The 17,934-nt window shown below is 38.9% G+C and overlaps 1 protein-coding gene across 2 annotated transcripts in view; it reads right to left on the bottom strand.

Moving 5' to 3' along the window:
• lmbrd1 (LMBR1 domain containing 1) overlaps nt 1–15,554 on the bottom strand; it is a 71,320-nt gene extending 55,766 nt beyond the window's left edge. For both annotated transcript variants that reach the window (XM_050071208.1, XM_050071210.1), the window contains exons 1-3: nt 15,461–15,554; nt 13,614–13,790; nt 12,312–12,375 (exon numbers count right to left, since the gene is read on the bottom strand). In XM_050071208.1, coding sequence (XP_049927165.1) covers nt 12,312–12,375; nt 13,614–13,790; nt 15,461–15,526 — 307 coding nt within the window. In that variant the 5' untranslated portion in view covers nt 15,527–15,554. The remainder of the gene's footprint in view (nt 1–12,311; nt 12,376–13,613; nt 13,791–15,460) is intronic.
• Nucleotides 15,555–17,934: the final 2,380 nt, after the last annotated feature.

Below are 17,934 nucleotides of genomic sequence, written 5' to 3'. Positions count from 1 at the left end.
GAAGCATGTCACAAAGATGTACTCAGCAACATGGTTGGCATAGCTCAATACCTCCTTGAGGTGATAATGTGAATCATTAGTCACATTGTGATGCCAAATAAAAAATGAGCAGACAGACAAACAGCTCACCACAACTACATCAATTTCACTGTTTTCCCAACATGTTAAATAGAGGTTTTATATGACAGTAGAGCTTTTTAATTTATGAGCTGTTAGGCCTTGATTAAATGCCACCAAAATCAAAATAAAATGACAGAGTTTAAACCATTAATGGATAAGAGATTCAGGCCTATACATGACAAACAGCTAAATACACACCCTAAGCAGTGCCATTACAGCATGATAAACCACACAACCAATTTAAATTTAAAGCTTTCTCCCGATAACCATTTAATCCATAACATACCACACTTCAACTTCAATGTACATGCGGAAAACAGCCGTTCCAGATCAGTCAAGGATGCATGGCCTTGAGCAAGTGCAAACATGCCCCCCTGCGAAATGGACTATATTTCACAAAATTCTCTCTCTGCTGCAAACAAATGAATGTCACTGTTATGGTGGCTTGCTTTTTGCCAGCTGTGATTGTGACAGGGCATTACTTTCAATAAACACATGCTCATTGCTCCACTAAGGTATCCATTTACACTCATTTACAGCCAGACAAACTGAGTTTAGGATGACGCCAGGAGCCAATAAATGCAAGCCATGCACAGTATGCAGCCGCTGGCATATGCTTGTGGGTTAAAGCAATTGGTAAAATTAATCATAGCACCATGAATATTAACACACTGAGAGAATAGGTCATACTGCATTACCATGTATCATCCATTACTCTCTAAGCAGATCTTCTACTGGGAAGAACGCCTGACCAGGGACAAAATTTCAGCACATTTATCCCCCTGACACAGAGTAGAGGAATAAATAATTAAATGTCCTTCCTTAACCCTGTTCACACACAGCATAAACTCCAATTTACTCATAAGGGAAGCAAAAAACCTGAAATAAAAGAAAGGATTGGTGGCTATAAAAGCCTTCATCTACCAATGGAGTGCCAGCTGGGGAAACAATGTGAGAACATCAACAGAAGCAATAGTTATACCTCATTATATTTTAATAATCATTTGTGGCAATTTGCAACAATTATAACTATTACAAACTTTCAATCAGAGCAGTACCAGTAGTTTCACTCTTAATGAGAAACATTAGACCCTTGTCCTCACCTTACTGTGGCTCTCCACAGGGGCACTAGCACCTAGACTCCTGTCTTGTCCCTTGCAGACGGACAAAATGTATTACATTTTATGTGAAAATTAAATGCCAGGGGAGATTTCCCGCAGAAACACTGTCTTTGACAAAGAACTCCAGAGACTGATGAAAATATCTGTCTGTACAGACACTTGCTGAAAGGTATGACCCTCTGAGCTTGCACTCTCATTTCCAGTAAACATCAGGGGAGGCACCATTTTCAAGGGGCCAAACCTGAGATAAAACACTAGTGGATATTAGAGCTCAATTTGACAGGTAGAATGAAGGACTCCAATTTGATGACCGTGTTGCTCCGTTTCTCTGGATGTGTGAGTAAACAGATGTTGCGCTACATTCAAGACAAAAGAACGTGATAAGCTGATGGAGTATCAAGGCTCCCTGCTGTGAGTGTGTTTTGTAGTAATTCTTCAAGCCACTTAATGTGGTTTTACGTCCAAGAGAGGTATGATGAGATGGAAGAAAAACATGTATTCTGCTTTATACAATAATTTGTTAATGTGACAATTCTAAAATTGACTTCAGAATATTTTAGTCTGTATATAATTGCTGTTTTGAACCATTTTTATATTAACAACCATGAAAGAGCAGGGCTGGAACAACACTCACACATGTTTACTTCCCTTGTTTCCCATGTGCATGTATGAATATGCACATTCAAATTAGTTGACATAAAGCAAACAAGGTCAATTCTATGTCTACAACTACTATTAGAAAAATAGACAAAGAGAAGCTGTGCATAACCTTTGTCATGGCAGAGTCGTGTAACACAATAACACAAACATTCAACACTATCCATGGAGGAAGAAAGGAAGATCTGGGCAACAGACTCTGGAAACATGTCTTTAGGGTTCTGATTGTTTAACAATAAAAGCCATGAAGACACAATACTTAAGAAAAAGCACTTCAAGGATTATTACATCATCTTGAAAGGTCTGTGCCCATTTCTTACAGTAGCACACTGGCAGCATGTTTGCATTGACTGACACTTTTCTCGGGCTATCACACTCCGCTGTTTTGACTGCCACTTGCTTGGCCCACCTCTCCCACACCCACTTTCCACACTGTCACCCATATACTGATTTATTTACTACAAACTGACAAGACTGCAGCAAGCAGTAAACTCCGCTCCAAACTTCAAACAGACTCTCTGAAAACATATAGGTTATGTTAGTGCAGATGCTGATTCTGCACGTAGAATCTCCAGCGTCCAGCCACATGTTTCTCTGGTTTGTTGCCATCTGCTTGACAATGGACTGTCACAAAGTGAAACATCCTGTTGTCATATTTTACCATTTTGTTTCACTTAAAAGCTCACTGGCATATTTTGTTGGGTTGAAAAGAAGCTTCCACGTCCTCTGCAGGACAAATGGACTCCACAGGGCTCCTTGTGCATTGTTGCAGGAAGTAGGGTCCATCAACTTCAAAGAGTAGCCTTACAGGACACGAATAGTGAGCTGATGTATTCGCATTAAATTATTATAGAGTACTTGAGTGCTCGCCGAAAACAATCTAACGTAGGAATATGGTCCGAAATGAACACCCAAGCAAGAATGGAGCAAAGGGTTAGAGTTAACCTGCCTTTCTATGCTGCAGACAGTGAAGATTAGCCCAGATAAATCATTGAATTTGCTAAAATACTTCCAAATATCACTCTTATGCCAATCTGCCTGTAACGTTAGATCAAATTCTGTCGGAAAACCTTGACAGTTATGTGTGGCTGTGCAGATTTTGCTATATGGATCTGTGCAGGTATTCATAGGTAGCAGTAAAATCACTGTGTCCCACCCATAAAATGTAAAAAATGTTAACTTTTAAAATAAAACAGGTTCAGTTTACATTCATATTTACTACAGTTTTATGTTTTTTACAAAGAAAAAAATGTGATTCTTCAATATGCTGAATGAATACTCACGTCCAAATTGAATACTTGAGTACATGATACTCCCTAATAGAGCACGGCTTTCAAAATACCTGTGTCATCACAGTGTTTGTTTTAAAGCTATTTCAGCTTGTTTAACAAAAGCTAGTAGGTCTAGAGGTTATTTGGTTACTCCATGAACTCAAAGTAGCTCACAAAAAGTTTTTAAAAAAGGGTTTGCTGACTTATGTTCATGTGTGCTATCCAAGCGGCAACCTCCTGGGCTGAAAAATGAAGTCCACGTAGTGCCAAAACCCGCTGTTGCTTTTTCAAACAGCCACTCGAGGCTGGCTCTGGAAGTAAATCAAATCTCCGCAGACCAATCCATGTTAAAATGTCCAACTTTACAGCAGAAATAAACATGTTCACAGACTGGTACAAAAAACTGTTTCTCTTTCAGTCTCTTTCGCTGATTTCAACATTCATGACAACCTTAATAATTTTTCATATTGTTAAGGCTTAAAGTTAAGCATATAATTAAGGGTGGGACACTTGGAGTGACAGGCTGTCTGCTGATGACAGTGTCCTCGCCTTCTCAGTCAGCTCCACCCCTCACTCCTCTACAGCACCAGCCTCTCGCCCAAATATGGTCACTTCTAGCTCCAAAAAAAACAAGATGGCAACTGCCATAATGCCAAACTTGAGGCTTCAAAATGACGGTCCTCAAACCAATGGGTAATGTTACAGTAAATAAGTCCATTAATTTTACAGTCTATCTATGGTGTCATCATCAGCTATTTGGCTGAACTTGGTCAATGGCATTTGCATGGAAAGATTCTTCTACGATTTATGGAAAGTAATGATGGGGGGACAAACTGATATACCACTGTATATTAGAGCCAAACCAGTACATCAGAATGGCCAACATTATCCCCCAATATTTGCTTATTACAGAAGAAATACTGTCATATTTGTAGCCTGATAACTAACTGGAAATTACATTACAGCAAATCTTAAGATATATCTAATGTAATTTGTAGCAGTTTGTCAAGTTTGTTTTCTAACTCTCAAATGTCCCGCTCAGTATAATTTTGTCAAAATAACCAAATTGATGGTCTTCATCAAATATGTTATTCTTTTAACTTGACATTCTCAGTATCAGCCTCAAAAATCCAGCATTAGTTGTGCTCTACAGTGTATCATTATAAGAAAGGCTTGTGTGATTGAGAGGTAACTGCAGGCTCAACATTTTGTCCACAGTCTCAATGTCTGAACCCCTTCTTTGAATATTTCAAAGTAGACACCAGTTAAAGTGAAGAGTTATGGGTGGTGGTTTTTGCACACAGTTGCAAGAAAAGTGCCTTTTGTTTCTCATGGACAATGTTCTTACCGTTGAAGGCCCCTCTGAATCACACAAAGCTGCCCTCCAAAATAAAACTGCAATTTGTCAATGTTTTCAGAATGCTCTTAAAAGAATCACCAGGACTAGAAGCACTTTCCTCCAAAATTCAGTCAGCAAATGTAGGGGGACAAGAATCACAGACAAAAAGAAAGTACTTGCAGTGTATTTACAAGAGGATTGCATCCTCTCTAACTTCTCCCCTACAAATGGCATTAAAAAGGGCAGAGAGAAAGCCAATGATTTATTTAAAGGTCCCAGGGGTATTTTGCCCTGTTGCTTAAGGGTCTTATGCACCACTGCTTTGAAGTACTGAACAGTCCAAGGAAATGTATAAATGGACAGAGGCTGGAGATTGAAAGGCTAGGCTTTCAAACTTAGGGTTCATCAAAGATCACAAAAAGCTACTTGGGCTCTAAAAGGAAGTGGGTGTTTCACTTACAGACATTCATCCCCTCTGTCAAGTTGAAGGTACATTTTATCTAATATTACACAGTGTAGAATTTATGAACAACTGCGGTGTTTATTCTCTACAGGCAATAAGTAATATTTCACTGTGACAGAATATTTCCACTTCCTGTTTTTCTGGCATTACAGTTACAGTCTGATATAGCAGTTATCTCTTCATCACTGGTACTCTCAGACTTTTGCACAGCCTCAAAATGCATCCGAATGCAAAGAACCATACTAGTGCGCTCATAAATGCTTTTACCTGTCTAAGATGTAACATAAGTGAAATGCATTTGCTTGGCTTGCTGCTGATGTCACCGTTGACGTGTACTGTAGCCATTATAGGAAATGGAGTCTGAGCAACTGTGAGATTTCACAGATATTTTGACAGACCGCTTTGACATAAACACATGTACAGTTTTAATGAACAGAGGCGTGCAAATAATCACAATGTCATCCACTCCCATTCATTCTGTATAACTGTGAGGACTCTAAATAAAAAATGAAGAATACAAACCTGGTTCAAAGGTACCAAAACCATTACAATTACAGTGGAACTGTGCTATAATTACCCCACCGTAATTTCTCCACTATGACTATGAAACTCCACATGATAATTACATAGCAGAAAAATGGATTCAAAACTGCTGCAGGGAACTTGACAGTGTCAACTGCATGTTTGACTAAAGTGTATTTCTGAACCAGGAACTGACAGAAATTCAGCAGATGACAGCTACATAAGACCATCAAATGATTACAAACACCAAGCAAATAATACAGAGAGTTCTTTAAAAAGAAATCACTGGACATGCATATGCTTAATAACTGTGATCACCACTGAATCCTGAAGTCAGTCACCTTGCAGAAAAACATGCTTCAGTGGAGGGAATAGAAGATCTCTATGTCAAACCTGTAATTATTCAATTCATGAAGAGACAAATGGACAGTGCTGTCAAATATGGCCTTAGATCTGAGAGGATGCTGTGCATACAACACACATAGAGCTTGGTCTCCACCTACTGGCAAATAAAATAGCAATGTCCCTCAAAAAAAAAAATAGAGGGGAAAGAGTCTCTGGATCTACACAATCATCAACATGATGGTAAAATAGACTATGTAGCCAAAATTAGATAAATCATATTCAGCCTATCACTGTAGCCTTCAGCAACGTTTGACTTTGCTCAGACTCAGCACACAGTCCTCTTAAAATGTCATCTTCACAAACATCTATTCACTGCAGACATATAGTCATATAGAAATGCACCAGGGATCCCATTTTACTTTAGAAAAAGAACGTATTTAATTTAAATAATCTGTAAAAAAAAAAAATACTTTCTGGTATAACAGAAAACAACTGCAAATTTTGAAACAACAGTGCAGTGAACAGAGGAACATGTCATGTGTTAAACGGTGCGTCAATAGTTGGCATCTCTGAGCTCGAAATGCATTTGCAATATTTCAAATGCAGTAATATTTCATTCCAAAAATATGCTCTGAGGAACTAAGAACAATATCAATCAAAACTGCGAGGCTCCAGTTGTTGTATTTTAGGCAGTATTACAAGCACTCAACCTTCCTTATCAACAGCCAAAGGTTACAAGACCACAACAAATTTGTAAGCAGATCATTCTGCACCACACACTCCCAGAGCTATGATCACATGGATACATGCTTGAGGCAAATAGCAAACTCTTTCAAGCCTCTCTCTTATCCCTCTTCTGGGTCCTAGAATGCATACTCTTCATATGTAAGATTTTTCAGCTGGATAAGAAAATACATTTTTAAAAATGCGACTTCCCTTTTTCTGTGAATGGTATCAAACTATACTCAGAATGTAATGTCTACTATGGTGTTTATACTACTATATAATCACAGACACAATATAGAATCAAGTATTTAAGTGGAACAAGACTATATTAGTGCATAGCATGAGTGCCACAATATGAAGCTTTGCATTATGCACAATAAATTTAGCAGCCACTCAAAACAACTGCACATTGTAACTACTCTCAAACTTTCTACTTCACTAAACCAGCTATATGACCTTTCCTTTGATGTGTGACAAACTTCTTGAGCGTAACTGTTGCACCATGAGCATGGTTTCCAGGCAGTTTGACCATTAAATGAATTAAATTACTGGCAGGACACAGCCCTGCATTCAAGAGTAAGCCTATAGAATTTTTTTAAGTTTCTTTAAAGCAAAGTTTCCATTAACGGGATGTCGAATTCAAACTTTAAATAGCGGCAGAGAAAGTCTATCTTGTATATGATGTTGTATTTGTGTGTCCAGAGGACAATATACCATGGGGCCTTGAATGCTGGATTCCATGCAGTGTTCATGGTCTGTGAAAGCCAGTTTTCTAATGTCATTATACCAGTGGAAGTGGTTTCTTTGATTGGGCTGTCTGGGCAAGGAGACAGCTTGTCTTCCTTGCATTTGGCATTTCAGAACAGACGGTACATAACAGTGTTGCTGACAGGCACTTTAAGCCAGCATCTGTTAGAAAACGTGTGATCTAGTGTCTTTGGCATGACTGAATTTGCTATCGTCAAAGACAACAAACTCATGTTATCCTTTAATATGACAATCATGAAGAAATTTCAGTGGCACTAATAGCTTTTAGTAAGGAATTTATCAGCCAAACGGCCTGGATACTGTCCCCATGAATTGCAACCCGCCTAAAATACTGGAATCATGGAGTGATCTGTGGAGACTGGAACTATCTTTCTCATAGCAGAAGAAACAGACATTATTAGGCCAAAGTAGCCTGACTGAACATTCAACAAGCCTACTAATGATACAACACAGTATGCCATGAGCTAAAAACAAATTATCAGTGCAAGTTAAACATTATAATGTTAGTTAAATGTAACAATTACGACAAGTAAGACTAGACTAGTTTGGTAAAATAGGATCGTAAAAATAATGTATGAAGCCACCATGATGTCACCCATAGTTTGTGGACTATCGATTTGAAGCCTTGGGTTCTGCATTTTGGCAATTGCCATCTTGTTTTTTTTGGAGCCAGAAGTGACTATATTTGGACGAGAGGCTGAAGCTGTGAAGGAGCGAGAGGTGTATCTGGCTCATAGTGGTGTGTGGTGATGCTTCGCAGACAGCCTGTCACTCAAAGTGGTCCTGCCTTTAATAATGCATAACTTCAAGCCTTAAGAAAATTTAGATGGGTGCATTATATTAAATTCACCTCCCATAGCATTGTCAATGGAGAAATTGGCTTAAGAGACCAAAAAGGATTTTTGTACCAGGCTATAAACATGTTTATTTCTGCTATAAAGCTGGGCATTTTAACACTGCTGTCTATGGGGATTGACCTGCTTTTGCAGCCAGCCTCAAGTGGCCATCAGATGAACTGCAGTTTTTTTCACTTCCTTGTTGGCTTCATTTTTCAGCCCTAGAAGTTGCCGCTTGGAAGAACAGATGTAGCTAGTCACTGTCTTCAAAAGTAATACCACAGCTAGATTTCTCAGAGAAAAACATCTAGATTACCGGTTATGTGCATGGTGTTTTTTGTTGTTGGCAGTTTTGCCAAATTGAATAGGCAAGGAACACAAGCACTGAGACGACTGCAAAGGTTGCAAACAAACCCTAAGTTTTGCCATACAGGACACATTTAGGAGAGAAAATGAAGGTAAATAAAAGAGTAATACATCCTCAACATCTTCAAAACTAACTTTTTTACTGGCACAAGCTGGAAGAGTAAACTACAAAATGTCAAAATACACATACAACACAACTGTAATGCTAAATGCCTATAGGTGGCCCAAGTGTCAAAATTACAGCAGCTGTTACCCTACTTGCCTGTAGATGGCGACACTAACAACATGTTTACACCCATGTCCAAACTCCTGCTTCTATTAGTAGACCTTTTTCACTGCAAACATGTTGACTTGTCATAGCAGGAGAAGCACAGGTGAAACAAATGTTTTTAACGATGGCTCGGTTCCATTAACTTTCCCAGTAAGCCATGACAGTGAGCCAACATACACAATGCCAGGACTCTGGAAGTAGCTCTTGTTATCAGTTACAACTGTGCTTTTCCTGCCATGACAAGCCAAAATGTCTGCTGTGGAAAAGGAGTATTACCTATCCGATTTTGGGAGCAGGTTTGCATGTGTGAAACTGGTCTGACGATGACCAAACAGCTATCTCCCAACTTGCAGCCTGAACGCAATAGATCTTTTTCACACCACAAATTTTGACATGTCATTGAAGGAAAAGCACAGGTGTTTTTAATAAGATTATTAATAGCTGCAATCCACTCCTAAATCCATATACTCAGAACATTCATCTGGGTGCTTTCAGTGTCATCTATGACATCTTTCCCATTCACTGTCAGTGGAGCATCTTCATACTTTATTCTTGATGACATTACCAATTTGAGTTTCAGCACTCACGTTTTTGGATTTGGGAAGGACTGTCTTAGATCATAGGAATAACATGTATACACTCTGGAAATCATTGTTATCAAGGTTATCAATTTCACCTGAGCTTTTCCCACTATGACAAGTCAAAATGTCTGCTGTGAAATACGGTCCATCAACATGTTTATCATGCTTTAAAAGCCCAGAAGACTCACACAGGTGTTTTCACTTATTCTGGCTCATTGGAATTCTGCTGAGTTTTAAGTTAAGCTGAGCTTCACTGTCATTAGCCTACATGGGGCCACCAAATTTCATAAACCAATAAAAATGATAAAAGTGTAATGCAAAACTAATAGCAGCATCAGACAAATGTCAATCAAGCAGTATGCACATGCCGGCAAAGTCCTCAGAGTCAGAGAATATCTTAATTAATGGAAAACACCTATGTGGAAACACCATGGGTGTGCGTGGCCTTAAAGGATACAAGCTGTGTGTTCTGCTTCACTACAGGTTATTAAAAGGAGAATACAAGAATGCAGACCTAAAGAAGGCACACCTGTGGAGGACCCCAAGCTGACCCGCAGCTACAGCCAGTAATTATGTATCAACAATCAAAGCGACTCCTCTTTAAATCAATGTTCAACACGGACCACACCAAAATGTTACAATCTCTTACAATGAACTAACAATGGTAGTTGTCACAGCTGTTTTCACCACTGCTGTGGTAATCCTGACTAACCAGTTTGATGAATACGGTCATAAACATGATCTGCGAACACAGGATTTTCATTTCCTCTTCCTTCTTCACAAGGAAGAAGAGTTTGTACGCAGTCATGTGCAACATCAGTTGTGCAAGGCAGCATACTTAACATGTCATCAAACAACACAATAGGTTTCAGCAAAGAAAATGTGTTTCATAAATATGTTTATATAATCAGACATTATAAAATAATTGCGAGGTTACATAAACATGGCACAAAGAAAGGAATTAAGAACATTTGCTCTATTAGTATATAAATACACCAATTACAAAAGACTACAATGGCAAGAGGTTAACAAGGCATCTACAAAAAATAGTGTTAAGATGTAAAATGATCATATCTATTCATCATTAAGACACAGTAGTATCAATTATACTAAAATGTGTCTTCATATGAAGGTCAAAACAATTCACCTCATGCCCACCACGAACATGGGGATGGTGATACTGTATGTGCACCATATACAAGTCACATTCAACAAAAACATTTCAGCATTCTTAATATGCAACAGTAAAATTAATTTATTATTGACAGCTTTAGTTGACTAATGTAAGCTGTCTGCTGTTTGACAAATCCCACTCATTTTAATGGTCACAGTGGGCATTTTGCCAGGAAATGCTGTAAATGTTTGATATCTCTGATGTATTGCATCATCGTGGAAAACAAACTGTTCGGTCCATCCATTAACGTTATCCAGTGAAAGGGGCTTTTCACAATCTATTATTTCAACAGTATGGCCCATTAGAGCTCATTATGTTATTAGGCTCATTCATTTGATCATCTTTTTTTTTTATAAATTCAGGTTTCATGACTAAAATGTAGGTTTATTTTTAAAGGCCAGAGGCTGATCTAGGATCAGCGAGCAACTGTATGGGCTCTTAATGTATCATGAAGTGATAGCCTGAGAGAAAATGCTCCAGAGCAGGTGAGATATGTAACCCAAGACAATACAGAGATACCCTGTGTGCAAATGAGTCGCCATTGTGGGAAACAATGGGCCAGTGTGAATCCCAAAGTTAAAACTGCTAAGATTGCTGTGTGGGTGAGTCAGGCCGCAGGTGTTGTTCAAATTGAAAAGGCAGTACCATCAATCAAAAGAGGACAAAGGATTGATATCATAGGAGAATGACGCAGCACACTTATGCCCCCCCTTCTTAGCAAAAGAAGTACGCATGCGCAGGTTTTCTATCCATGCAAAAACCCGCTTAAAAATAGGTGACAGACTCCACTCCTGTTGCCAGTACACCATAACTGTGCACACGGCTCTGCAGCAGTTGATTATGTCTTTCTGTGTTTCTTTTTGTTCTCCTGCTGTGTCCATTTCAATGTCAAAGACATCAGGTGTCCTATTTCCATCACCGCTTAACAAAGCAGATCAGAGCCGGTGTATCGAAATGTGCCCCCCCATCAAATAGTGTTTTCCTCCTGTTAATGCGTAGCACCCCCGTCTGTGGTTAGAGGAAGGACTAAGGGTTTGTAAAGTTTAGGTAGGGGGAAACACATATTGAGGGGGAAACAGATTTCGACACAACACCGGAGCCGATAAATACTCGTGACTACTGCAGAGTCATTTGTCCTGGGAGTGAATGACAACTATAACATGCCATTAAATAAAAAACCTAGATGTTAGCAGGTGTTAGTGGGTTTTTTTGTGCAGTGGGAGAGGGGCTTTAAAATAATTGATTGCAAAAAAAAAACAAAAAAAAAAACAGTTCATCCATCCATTTTTGTAACCGCTTGTTCTCTTGAGGGTCGCACGGGGTCTGGACCCTATCCCAGCTGACATTGGGAGAGAGGCAGGGTACACCCTGGACAGGTCGCCAGACTATCGCAGGGCTGACACATAGAGACAGACAACCATGCACACTCACATTCACACCTATGGACAATTTAGAGTCACCAATTAACCTGCATGTTTTTTGAGGAAGCCGGAGTACCCGGAGAAAACCCAGGCTGACACAAGGAGAACATGCCAACTCCGCACAGAAGAGCCCCATCATGGAATCGAACCAGGAACCCTCTCGCTGTGAGGCAACAGTGCTAAACAATACACGAAATATTCAAACAACAGGGCTAATTCAAAGAACCTGTGGTAAATGATCCTCTCTTGTTAAGATTTTTGTCCTCAAATTATTCATTTTGGGTTTTTTTTGTGCACCCACTTGGACAGATATTAAGAAAATGCACTTACTGTAATATCCATACAGCACAGTGTCTTCAATTTGCCCTCTCGTCTCATTGTTTGCTGCCCATTCCTGGATGAAAAGGAAAGTCCATAATGAAACTTACAATCGAGTTCAACAGTAAAAGGAATGACACGTGTATAATAATCAATGAAAACATGCCTCGCTTAAATTAAAGCTCATTAAAAACATTGAGTATAAAACATAGTGGGTTAATTAACATAAACACAGAGGGAGGTATGGTGTATTTTCTGTATACTCTATCAATGCAGTAACCTATTTGTTTACCATACTCTTATAGCCATTAAAAGCAGAGGCATGAAACAAAAAGCACAATATACTCATTAACGAATGAATCAAAGACCCCGGAAAGGGGTAGGTCATGCCTAACTAGCAGGCACATGGGCTACAGGCAGTGCTCTGGCAGCTTTATTTATCTAGTTCACAAACTGAATTCAGACATAAACAGAGAATGACGCAAAACTGACAGACACTGGGGGGAAAAAAGCAAAGCTGTCAGACTTTTGTCTAAATCTATTTTTATTCATGCATCGCACAGGTGTGAAAAGTGTCCATCATAAGCTCACATTTCCTGCGTTTTACTTTCAGAGTGATTTGAGAAAAACTATGAAAAGCTGCAATAAGATTAAAAACCAGGTACTGTTTTTTTAAAGATTAAAAGACTAAAGGAAAATGTTTGTATTAGTTTCTGCAGTGTCGTTATTCTAAACGCTCTGAGTCATGCTTAAATGATCTTATTAATACTAGCTTCTGATCTTTTCCCATTATAAGCCAGTATTATTATTCTTTCATTACACTTGACAAATTTCTGCAGAAAAGCCACTGCTTGCTTTCATGCCTCTTTGCTTATTTGTAATTTTTATTACAAAGTATAATCACCAACACATCACCATGCAATTGTGTCTAATTAAGTGAATGAGGGATTAAGTTCCCGATGAGTACATGTGAAGCCTATCTTAGGTGGCCGTGACTAAATGGTACAAAAAACAAATACCCTTTAGCAATCAAAGCCGCTCACAGCCCACACAAAGAAACAAATTACCTGCTGTTCAAATGAAGATGCCATTACACACTTTGCTAAATCTTCAAATAGATAGAAACAAATGCAATGACTCTGCAAAAAATTTATGAGCCAGGAAATGCGTTCGGCGTCTAGATTGGACTAAAACAACGTCCACTTTGTCTAATTCTAAGAAAATTACAAAGCAAAGATAAAAGCTGCCTCAGGAAAACTCGTTAGCTTCTCTCAAATTGATTTTACTGGCACTGTTTGCAGAACGGATACTAACCTTATAGGTACCATTGGGATACTTCATGAATGAAACAAGGAATATATCCACTGGTAGAAGTGCAGAGGTTATCAAAGCAATGGCCAGTGCACATATTGCTGTGATGGTTGAAACAACTTCACTCTCCTGACGACTTTGAAATTTCCGAATGTAGACCCAACAGAAAGCCAGGATTGCCTAAACAGGGAAGAAACACATTTAATCATCAAATTAAGCAAGTGGAGAATTGTAGTATAATTAGGAGAAATTAAAAAAAAAAGGAATATGGTAGCAAAAAAATACAATTTCTGCAGATGTAGTCTCTGAAAGATTGGTTTGATAAAATAATAGGAAGGAAATAATAAAATAATGAATACATTAATGAGAAAATGAATAAAGAGCCACACACAGGGGTGAAACTGTAAAATGTGATGCAATCTGATGTATTACCCTGCAACAATTTCTACCTTTGTGTATTTACCATTGATCACTGATGCAGTGCATTTTAATTGAACTTCATCATACTGTGTTGACTACACAGTGTCCTCCTATGCTTGTTAAACACTGCTTTGAAGACTCTTGTTCAGTGTGATTGCCAGAAAGCAATACCCAAAGTGTTAACACAACCAAGAAGGGAATTATACACTGAGAATAGCCTGACTGCAGGTGCTAGGGAACAGCTGATCTGATTATATCATACTTCCTCCCCTTATCCTTTCAGCACCAGTGAACGCAGGCTCACTAACATTGTTAAGAGACTGACGGGAAATAACACAAACTTTTCAAAGGAAGCTGAATTCATTGACAACTTTGAAATAAGTCATGGGCGTGCTGATGTATTCTGTTGCTGTTTAACATGAAAAGACAAAAAAAAAGAGAGGGATTTTCATTGTAACAGGCAGGAAACTCATTAGGCAGAGAAGCGAAAAAGGGGTCTCCAAAATGACAAGGTCATATTCTAAGCACACAAGCTGTAAGAAGTGAGGACACTGCTAAAACTAGTCCCTTTAGATCAAGGGCTGCCATTCACAGACAGGATCAATTAAAGGCCCGCAGCCTTAAGCCTCTGGCTGCTTGTTTTGCCAGGTAATGAGGCGAGCTTTGCATCTAAATAAGATCCACTGAAAGGTTTGTTCAAATAAAAAAAGGGGCTGCAAGTGGTGGGTAGGGAAGTGGAGCAATTTATTGGCATCCAGGCATTCTTCTGGACGGCTTCTGATTTAATCATGTGACTGTGAGTGGCAGCTGAGATAATGAGGGCTAAATTGGGCAGCAGATTACCTAGCAGACCAACTTCAAGGAATTCAGTTAAGCACCACTAAAGTTGTTCTGTAGTCTCTGAATGGGTCAAAATTATGGTTACACATGTGTTTACAGTATCTGTGGTGAAAAGCAGCCCTTTTTTTGCTCTTTCAGCAATACTAAACTATCCATTCAGGAGATCACAACTTCTGCACGCGCATTTTAAAACCTTGGATCACAGCCTAACTACGCCACAGCACAGTTGGATGTGGTTACCGAGACACTAACCAGAGATGCTAATTTTCTGTATAATAGAGTAAAAACCCGCCTCCTCTCCTCGACGTAGTGTTCTAGCTCTGCCCCTGCTTCTAATAGTATGACATATAAACGCATACTGAATAATACAGAGAGCCCTTCTTACAAAACAACAGCCCATATGTGTGTCGAGGCTAATGTTAGCTAGCTAACACCAGTCCAAAGCCAATATTGACGTTAATACACCGTAGCCATGTCGCGCCCGGTAACACCGTAACTGCGCCACCTCCTCACCTGCTAACACATCTCAAACTCACTGTACGGTGTTTCGCTACTTGACGAAACGACTGCACTACTCATAACTTGCTTACCAAGAGTATAAAGGTGAAAATAGACCATCCGAGAACAGACTCGGAGAGCAGCGACTGGTCCGCCATCTTCACTTCCTGCAATAACAAAACCACGTGCTCCCGCTTGCGTCATTACGGTAGAGGCAGAGCAGCAGCAGCAGTGACGTCTCCGCTGAAAGTCCATTTGTCTGTTATATGTATATGTCCATATAAGAATTTAACAACTTTATTTGGGACAGGACGGTAATACAGTCTCTATAGGAACAGGAGATACCAACAATACAGTATAGTGCCTTTTACATGAGCCAAAGGAACAACAAATTCATCCAGGGTCAGCTATCCTTGAGGTTGTAGTTGTATAAAGTATCCAGATACTTGGGCTATATCAAATCATAAGTAGCAAGAGTACCTGCAAAAATATATCATGACACGTAAAAGTTTGTCTTTTAAAAGAAGTATGATCAGAAAAATGTTCTCACATTTCAAATTCATTGTTATAACTGTTTGTATATATGGCTGTTACAATTAGGTTGTTTTTTTCCCACTTAAATCTTTAGTAAAACATTTTTGTGACATTGACATGTCAGTTACAGCATAATAAAATAATTGAAAAATAATAAGAGTTAATGATACAAAAACTGCTTGGGTAAATACACACTTTTACAGCCTTAAGGATTATTCTATCTATTGATTATTATTACAGTCCAGCATTGTCTTTTTGAGTCTATTGTGCTTCTTGTAGTCTCAGTATGTGTGTCAATTCTCCATTAAAAAGGTTTCTTCCACAATTGTTAGCCGTTGGTCCTTTGTTGGTGGTGTTTCTTTACCCCAGTTCCTGGTGATAGCTTTCTTGCTTGCTACTAGCAATATTTTGATCAAATATCTATCACTAGCAATAATATTTTCCTCAGAAAATTTATATAGATAAAAAGCACCAAACAACTGTTGGGAACCTCATATCCTAGTATGTGCTTAAGCTCTTTACACACCATTTCCCATAATACAGTTATTTTCTGACATTTTCAGAAATCATGAGAGTGGTCTACGTCGTAAGTCGCTAACATTTCTGGTAACTATGGAGATGCTTACTTTTTAGTTTTGGTGTAAAACCTTGAGAATTCCCTCCAGGTTTGCAAATTAGTGGTTGAATGGTGAGTCTTCGTCTAAAATTTCTACATTGAGTTCTTTCTCCCATTTCACCTTGATATATTCAGTTGAATGTCTGTCATTTGTGTTCAGTCCTTGATATAATGCTGACATTACTCTTATGTTAGTTTCCTGATATGCTTTAATTGTGATTTGGATAACACCATTTACCTCCTTGGAAGAATCTGATTTTGTAGTAGCTAAAATAATAAAACACACATGATACTTTACAGTACGGTACTTGTCTCTGTAGTGTGACAGATAAATATTTTAATGTTTAAGGGCATTTGTTTTGTTTGTGTCTTAAGTTTGGGCTGGATACTAGCTCCATATTTTAAGTGATGTTCCAGCACTGCATACAGTTACATGAGACTAAAAGGCACTTATCTGTTATTTCCATTTCTGAATTAAACTAAATGACATACACTGACCCTATAGAGTGCAGGTGAAACAGGAACACCTCTGTGTCAATCAAGGTTAGGGTTAAGTTAAGGATCAAAGTTTATTTTTGCCCAAATTACTCATGTGGCACCTAGCAGTAGGGTATTTATGCCAAAGGGATATATTGGCCTGCCACAGAGGCACTTTGCTTTACCTGAGGTGCACTTTTGGGGCAATTGGACCATCCGCTTGACAAGTGGGCACGTGGCACTTGAGCTGACAATCAGTATTCATCCAGTATATCTGGAAAACTCATCTGGGTCATTGAGCTTTAAATGTGCTAATAAGAAAAAGTAGGTCACTAAAAATTAGGGTGCAGTGCACCTGTAGCTGCATTTTCATGTGTGGAGCAGATCATTGGGGTAATACTTGCTATCAATTATCCACCGCAGTGGCCCACACCAGCAAATGGTCACTGTGTTTGTCCTGATATGAGAGTGTATTTCTCGTAAAATGCATATTGTTAACAAGCCAAATGCAAAATTCTGTTTTTGTACAGCTGTCTGACTAGAGGCTCACTGAAAAAGTGTCTTTTGTGAAGATATCTGCTTTCTATACATAGACTTTTTTTTCCTTCAGTTTTCTTTCTTGGCTCTGGCCACTTGAATAAACATATTTCCCTTGAAGTCTACCCTGTCTGTCTCTTACCTTTGCTTAGCACTACACAATCAAAAATGTGTGAATTGGAGTGGTGGTTAGCTCTGACACTGTATTCAATCATTTATTTGTTTGACAGGGACAATGCACAGCTTCTTAGCTGTATCAGTAGCTATGAGCTAATTTACATCTGTACTCCCAGGAAACAGGGAGAAACATCTATTGTATGTCTTCAGTTTTGTGATTTCCATTTGGGCAGAGAGTGGACTTATCAGCTAGTTCAGGCACTGACTTCATTCTGTACTTTAGGC

This window comes from Epinephelus moara, chromosome 19 (genome assembly GCF_006386435.1).
Source record: "Epinephelus moara isolate mb chromosome 19, YSFRI_EMoa_1.0, whole genome shotgun sequence".
NCBI lineage: Eukaryota > Metazoa > Chordata > Actinopteri > Perciformes > Serranidae > Epinephelus > Epinephelus moara.
The sequence above is the reverse complement of the archived record's forward strand: the minus strand, read 5'-3'. Positions and strand labels throughout refer to the sequence as shown.